Source organism: Trichophyton rubrum (genome assembly GCF_000151425.1).
Source record: "Trichophyton rubrum CBS 118892 genomic scaffold supercont2.5, whole genome shotgun sequence".
Lineage (NCBI taxonomy): Eukaryota > Fungi > Ascomycota > Eurotiomycetes > Onygenales > Arthrodermataceae > Trichophyton > Trichophyton rubrum.
This window is the reverse complement of record NW_003456424.1, coordinates 81,682-88,702: the sequence shown is the minus strand read 5'-3', so window position 1 is coordinate 88,702 and position 7,021 is coordinate 81,682. Positions and strand designations below refer to the sequence as shown.

Genomic DNA, 7,021 nt, shown 5'->3' with positions numbered 1-7,021 from the left:
TGCTGCTGCTGCTGCTGCTGCTGCTGCTGCCGCCGAGTGCTGAAGTTTGCTGAGCTGTGTGTCGTCGTCGCGTTAAAGAGCCGCCTGCGTCATCTGCCTTTGGCGCCTGGCGAGCCTTCAAACGTCAACGTCAACTTCAACCTCAACCTCAACTTCAACCGCCAACCTCAGCCTCTCCATCCTCTTCATCCTCTTCAACCACGACCGAGAAAGCTTCCGCCAGGGACTGCATAGCATATACACGAGACAGAAATACCCAAGATCCCCCGGGAGACACTCAAGACACACTCACTCACCACTCCGTCTTCTGTGACCTGGTGCAAGATGTAAGTGGCTTCCAGCCTGGCAAGGTTTCCCAATACTAACCAGGGAGCTGGCAGGCGCATCACGGTCTCCGTTGTCGCGTCGAACGTAGCCGTCAGCTCGGACATTGTCTCTCTCGATGTCGGCGAGGACATGACGCTGGCGGACCTCAAGGCCGTCATACAGAGTGACGTCCAGATCCCCCCTCAGTCGCAGCACCTCTTCCACAATAACCGGCCGTTGACAGACGACTCGAAACCGTTGGGACAGCTGGGCATAAGCGAAGGCGACATGCTGGGTATGCATATACGAGTACCAACCCCGGCGTCCGGACCAGGCCAGGGTAACCCCTCGCGTGCTGGTGCTGGCGCTGCGTCACAGCAAGGGGAAGGGGACTCTTCACGCGGGGGGCAGCCGACCATACCGGACCCAGAGACGATAAGGCTGCACATGTTGGGTGATCCACGGGTCCTGGCGGCAGTCAGACAGCAGAACCCGCAGCTGGCATCTGCCGTAGATGACCCGCGGCGGTTTCGAGAGATAATGATGTCTCATCGACGGGCTGAGGCACAGGCCGAGGCCGCAAAGGAGGCCAGAATAGCCATGCTGAACGCAGACCCGTTCAACCTCGATGCACAGCGGGAGATTGAGGAGATTATCCGTCAGAATGCTGTTACGGAGAACCTACACACGGCCATGGAGCACACTCCAGAAGGTACGTCCTTTTTTATGATTTATATATTACTTTGGCCATATTTACGTGACATGCTAACTTCAGGGGGCTAGCATTTGGACGAGTAACTATGCTGTACATCCCTGTGGAGGTGAATGGGCATAAAGTGAAGGCATTCGTTGACTCCGGTGCCCAGGTCACCATCATGTCACCCGCATGCGCCTCTGCCTGCAATATCATGCGATTAATTGACAGACGATACGGTGGTATTGCAAAGGGTGTAGGTACCGCTGACATCTTGGGGCGTGTCCACTGCGCCGAGATCAAAATCGGGGACATGTTTCTCCCTTGTTCCTTCACGGTGATGGATGGAAAGCACATTGATCTCCTGCTTGGCCTAGACATGCTTAAACGCCACCAGGCTTGTATAGACCTGAAAGAAGGCGTGCTTAAGATCCGGGATGAGACGGTGCCGTTCCTCCATGAAGCCGATATACCCAAGCACCAAGACGAGTTTGAAGACGAGCCAATGGTCAGGGGCTCGGATGGAGCTATTATCGGAGGCAGGACTGGTGCCGTACAGCATCCAGCTGCAGCAGGCGGGACGGCTGCCTTCCCGAGACCTGCACTACCAACTTCTTTATATCGTCCCCCACCAACTGGCCCGTCTCCTGGCCTTTCTCCAGCTCCTGGTCCTGCTCTTGGTCCCCGTCCTGCTCCTGCTCCTTCTGCTGCGACTGCTGCCACTCCTGCTGCTGCGGCTGCTGCTAATGCCCCCCAGCAGCGAGCCTCGCGCTGGCCAGCTGACTCGATTGCCAAAATAACCGATCTAGGATTCACGCGAGACGAAGCGATACAGGCCCTCGACGCAGCGAACGGTAATCTTGACGGTGCAATTGGATATCTTATCTAGGGAGAAATGAAAAAAACAAAAGACCAAACGCAGGCCCCCAGTGCAGTGAGATTCATGATTATGTTGTACTTGGAAATGATCTAAATAAACGCAGTTACGGTCAATGACATGCCATGTTGATGTTTTTATAGGGGAATTGGCGTTCTCAAATTTTCCCCCGTTTAGAACAGACAAGCTACATGATGCTTCGGAAAGTGTTATGAAAAAACAGAAAATATCATTCCAGGCTTGAATAGCATCGTCATCATCATATCATACATGTTAAAACACATGAAAAAAAAAGAGAGAGAGAGAAGAAGACAACAAGAGTGAAGAGTGCTAGGAAAGAAATACTCCTGCAGTGTCCATCAAAAAAGAAAAACGTATCATCATATCGTCATCATGATAGGCCTGTGTCACGTAGTAGAAGTCGACGGGCTGCCCCTGTTATTCCTATCCTCCGCCACAGCATAGTCACCGTCAATCGACAGCAAGCCCATGGCCCATGAAATCGAGCTGCCACGATGGACAGCGGTCCAGCGTCTATCATCGCCGTGGTCTGGAACGACGCCCTCACGACTGCACACGTCGTTGGGGTCAAAGTCAAACACCATGCGCTGGTGCGGCGGGCCTCGACCAGCCTCAGCGGCCTTGATCCAGGAGGTCTCGCAGCCCCGGGCAATGGCGATCGGGGACTTGCTGCCGGTGATAATCGATATGTCACGTAGCATCGCCACCGTCCAGGCTCGCTGCGCCGGATCGACGTACTGTACGGCCGCGAAGAAGAGACAGACGGTGAGCTCGTGCAGCACCCCGGCGATGGTAACATTTAGATTCGAGCTGGCACCCGCAGGCGGGCAAGAAGAAGGGTACGCATAGCTGTTGCTGTTGCTGGTGCTGGCGCTGGCGCTGCTGCTGAAGCGGTGGTCGTAGGGAATCCCAGCAGCCACACGACCGATGTTTTGCGCATACTGGGCTGTCCTCGGGGCGGCCACGACAGCGGCCATGGTTGCAGCGGGAGGCATGGAAGGGTGGAAGCGATGGAGGATAATACGGCCCATATAGTAGAGCCCCCAGATGCAGCCAATAATGTGGGTACGGTACTGCAATGCAGGGCCAAACGGGCTTGTGATCAGAGGTGCGCCATCCGGGGGCAACGGAGCAAAGGCCGGACCCATGGCCTGTTCGAAACGCTCGCAGGCAGCGAGGATGTCTTGCCACTCGGCCTCTGCCTGCGCCGTGCGGGTGTCTAGATCCGTCTCGTCGCTGCTGCTGGCGGTGCTGGGAGACGCCGCTGCCTGCTGTGTCGGCCCAGCGCCCGGCGCAGCTGCGAATCCCGAGAAAAGCTTGACGGGGCCCGCTGGCAGCATCCCGTACATGGGCGGGCTCTTGCCCTGATTTGCTGCTTGTCCTCTAGCTCGTGATGCCGGTCCTGGTGGTGGTCCTGATGCTGGCTTGGGCGGCCCGCCAGGGGCAGTGGCAGGGGGGAACATGCTGGGAGGCGGACGCCATTCATCCCCGTTGCCCTCCATGACCTTGAGCTTGCGCTTCCTGTCCTTGACGCCGAAGGCTGAGATGCGAGCGAGCAGCAGCAGCAGATGGTCCATCGTCCCGTAGGCTGTCTGAATCCTGCCGACCGCCGAGCGTGGAGGAGTCTGTGCCCATTTTTCGTACGGGAGCCTGCAGCCGTTAGTTTAGGACGTTGCCCTGGTGGGTAACTGGAATAGTAGAATAGTAGAATACATACAGTAAGGGGTTGCCGCTGATGAGGCTCTGGAAGAGATCCTGCTTGCAATAGTGCCAGTAGAGGTCCGTCCGGATGCGATGATCCTCGATATCCTTCACCGTGAGCGGCTGATCAAACGCGGGCTCAGCGGGCAGCGCATCATAGTTGGCGTCTCTGCCCATGATCGCACTGACAAGATCGACGTCGATCTCCCGCTCGATCGGCGCATAGATGTCGTTCTCGAAGAAGGTGTCCAGCCTGAAATCGCCCGCTCGAGTCCACGACTTCTCGCCGGCCACGGATTTCTGCTTCCTCGCCCGCGCTCTCATCGCTCGGATGCGTCTGGTCGTGCTGGCAAAGTCGATCTCCCGGATCAGCTGCGATGCTCCCGCGACATGGCTGCACCACTTCGAGTGCTCGGCGGCGAGGACCTCGAAGAAGCCGAGCAGCAAGGTCGCTGCGAGAGTCGGGATCTGCTTCCTCCTGTGCGGCAGGCCGACGGCCTTGCTGATGCGCCGCAGGGCAAAGTGGTAGTGTCTGAAGGCGGCCGTCGAGGACTGGCCGGTGGTGTAGGCGAGGTGAACGCTGCTCAGGGCCAGGATGGAGTGCAGCAGGCCGTGGTTCTCGAGCGCCAGGGTCGGCAGGGTATAGGTGAACAGGCTCTGCTGCTCGGTCGGCAGGAGAGAGAAGCTGAGCAAAGGGGCGATACTGTGCTTGCGCTCGAAGATGGATATGATGGTCCCGATGGAGCCTATGAAGTGGGAGAATAGTTTGGCGACCTCAGGGTCGATAAGGGGCGAAGTTAAGGGAGACGGGCGGTACGTGGCCAATAAATTATCATAATTCATATAACTCGCAAAGGGCGGATTAGATACTGCGAGAGCAGAGGAAGGGTAGTAGAGGCTGCCTTTGCCTGGCACTGCATGGCAGGCAGCAGCAGAGGGAGCAGAGGGAGCAGAAAACTGGTCTCCCAGCTCCTCGTCTGACTCGACATCATAATAGTCATCACTCTCTTCTCCAACATCGTGCATCACCAGGCTATGCTGCTGGCGGCATTGATTGGGGGCATCATTAGCATCAGGGGCAGGGGGAAACAGCAGGGCCTCCTTTGACTCCAACTTGGGCACCAGTGTAGCAGAAGAAGCAGAGTAGGTAGCAGTAGTGTAAGTGGTAGCAGCAGTAGTAGAAGTAGAAGTAGTAGTAGAAACATGATCATGCCGAACATCTGGACGTAGAAACCTTTTAGTCAGTGCTACATTACTATGAATCGGTATGTGCCCATACATTCGGGTGTTGGCGAGACTATCGACGAAGGAGGATTGAATCCCTATCCTGTTAGTTTAGTTGGTCTTCTATGCGCTCAAAGAGAATGAGAGAAAGATAGGGGGAGAGCATACTTGGAGTGAGAGCTGGGCCTGGTATACCGCCGCCGCTTCATAGGGCTGCAGCTGGGATGCGTCTTCCCAAGCAGTGGTGTCCTCGTATGCATACTCCTGATGCGGATAGGGGGCTTCAGAGGACGGATAGCTAGCGGCGGAGGAGGAGGAGGTAGAAGTGACGTAGTGCTGAGCCGAGCCGGCCGCTGCAGTAGACACGGCAGCGGCAGCAGAGGAAGTTGGTATGTACGAGCCGTCACTGTACGAGACCGAGTCCCAGGTATACGGCGGCTGGTCCGGGTTGATGGCGGAATGGTGCTGCGTCGAGGCAGCGTAGGGGTCTGCAGCAGACGAATAGGCCTGATGATGCCGGGACAGCTCGTCCGGGTGAGCGTGGTGATAGGACGGGCGAGGAGCGATGGGCAGCAGGGCGGGCCGGGAGGCAGAGGCGGCCTCGATGTGCTGCTGCATGGAATGGCCAAAGGCGCCGGCCATGATGGGCATGCCGGGCATGCCTCCCATGCCCTGGATCTGGCGGATGGGCCCGAGATGGGGGATGGGGCCGACGGGATGCCGGAAGACGACTCGCTGGCCGTAGCCCTCGCACTCTCGCTTGGATTTGATGCAATTGTTGCACCGGGGCTTCTCTTCGCCGCACTTGATGCGTCTCTTGCGGCAGGCTAGCAGCTGTCAGTAGATGTAAGATACAAAATGTTGAATATATAAAGGCAGACTCACTGAGACAGCCGGTCTTTGTCCGCTTGCGAGGCCCCTTGGCCTTCTGAGCAGCGTCCTTGGAGGACTTTTCCTCTGCCGATTGCGGCGGACTGTCCATTCCCTTGAGACAGGCCTGGTCCATATCCATGTTGCTTGTTTGTTTGTATGTATATATATATAAGGTGTATGCGGGTGCGGGTTGAGTATGTACGGGGTGTGTGTGTGTGTGTATGGTCAGGAGGAGAGGACGGCAGCAGACGCAGGTCGGATGCGAGGCAAAGCAGACGAACGCTGGAGAATGCAGAGACACCGGGCTAGTTATAGCAGGATGGAAACAGTCATGGCGACGCAAAGAGGGCCTGGGAGGTATCAACAACGGAGAGCCGACGGCATAGATAGATGTATATAGGGCACCGGCCGGCGGGGGGAAAGGCAGGGAGATATATATAGCAGCCCCGTAAGTAAGGTAGAGATGCTATCACCAACGAACAAGCTTGATAGACCGTCGCAGGGAGCAAAAGAAAAGAAAAGCAAAGAAAGGGCCTATCTTGGCAGGCTAGCCAGCGAGTTTTAAAAGGATAAGTCAAAGTAGAAGAGGAGCTCAGAGAGGGCAGAGGCAGAGAGGCAGAGAGGGCAGCGGAAGGCCCATGAAACGCCCAGGCAGGGAAGAAAGAGAAAAGACAGGAAGAAGCAAATATAAAGCAAAAGCCAAAAAGGACTTGACGGCGAGGAAGAAGCAAAGAAGCAGAGGCAGCGGAGGCAAGGCTAGCTCGCTGGATTATTAGCTGGCCTGGCCTGTCACTGGCCGGGCAGCGGTCGAGATGGATGCTGGAGATGGAGCTGCACGCAGACGATATGCCTTCAACGTGGGCTTCCCATGGGGGGGAAGATCCGCCCCGGACAAGGATTTTTTCTTCTTCTTCTTCTTCGTCTTCTTCTTCTTCGTCTTGCCGCTGCTACTTAACGACTTCTTGCTGCCATCGTCGGCCTTGAACCGAGAAAAGGGGCCCAACGGGGGAGAGGCGAAAAGTAGAGACGACAGTCCGGAGAGACAGAAAGGGAAAAAGCAACGAGAGAAGAAGAGGAAGACGAGGAAGAAGATGAAAAAGAAGAAGAACAAGAAGAAGAAGAAGAAAAAGAGCCAGAGAGGGACCCCCTGTTCTGGGGATGCTGGAGAGCCGATAAGGGGAAGAAGCAAAGAGAGGGTATGACAGAGCACGCGAGAAGGCAAAACCTGAAGAAGCAGACGAAGTCGCAGACGCAGACCTTGCCTTGACCTGCATGGACCAAGAGACAGACAGACAGACAGACAGACAGAGAGAAGAGAGGCAAGG

At 56.3% G+C, this 7,021-nt stretch overlaps 3 protein-coding genes across 5 annotated transcripts; 2 read left to right on the top strand and 1 right to left on the bottom strand.

Moving 5' to 3' along the window:
- Nucleotides 1–1,106: 1,106 nt before the first annotated feature.
- On the top strand, nucleotides 1,107–1,889 carry TERG_04744 (uncharacterized protein; the record flags this gene model as incomplete). Its single annotated transcript, XM_003234101.2, has 1 exon — nucleotides 1,107–1,889. The coding sequence occupies one exon, from the start codon at nucleotides 1,107–1,109 to the stop codon at nucleotides 1,887–1,889; it is 783 nt and encodes a 260-aa protein (XP_003234149.2).
- A 477-nt stretch (nucleotides 1,890–2,366) lies between these two features.
- Nucleotides 2,367–2,747, top strand: TERG_12181 (uncharacterized protein; the record flags this gene model as incomplete). Its single annotated transcript, XM_047751177.1, has 1 exon — nucleotides 2,367–2,747. The coding sequence occupies one exon, from the start codon at nucleotides 2,367–2,369 to the stop codon at nucleotides 2,745–2,747; it is 381 nt and encodes a 126-aa protein (XP_047606396.1).
- Nucleotides 2,748–3,317: 570 nt separating this feature from the next.
- Nucleotides 3,318–6,109, bottom strand: TERG_04743 (uncharacterized protein). Of its 3 annotated transcripts, XM_047748319.1 has the most exons (4): nucleotides 5,709–6,109; nucleotides 4,992–5,650; nucleotides 4,879–4,921; nucleotides 3,318–4,819 (listed from the first exon to the last, which is right to left on the bottom strand). In XM_047748319.1, the coding sequence occupies exons 1-4, from the start codon at nucleotides 5,833–5,835 to the stop codon at nucleotides 3,558–3,560; spliced, it is 2,091 nt and encodes a 696-aa protein (XP_047604297.1). In that variant the 5' UTR covers nucleotides 5,836–6,109; the 3' UTR covers nucleotides 3,318–3,557. The 3 variants fall into 3 exon arrangements, with proteins under 3 accessions (XP_047604297.1, XP_047606395.1, XP_047606394.1); XM_047749866.1 differs by having other exon boundaries at nucleotides 3,318–4,921; XM_047749865.1 differs by having other exon boundaries at nucleotides 3,318–5,650.
- Nucleotides 6,110–7,021: the final 912 nt, after the last annotated feature.

Bases quoted from the DNA above. Each gene is read 5' to 3' on its own strand.
- TERG_04743 (XM_047748319.1), bottom strand. From the start codon at position 5,835: ATGGATATGGACCAGGCCTGTCTCAAGGGAATGGACAGTCCGCCGCAA. The intron at 4,922-4,991 runs GTATGCTCTCCC...CTAACAGGATAG, and splicing joins AGGCCCAGCTCTCACTCCAA to GGATTCAATCCTCCTTCGTC. The intron at 4,820-4,878 runs GTATGGGCACAT...TTCTACGTCCAG, and splicing joins AGTCTCGCCAACACCCGAAT to ATGTTCGGCATGATCATGTT.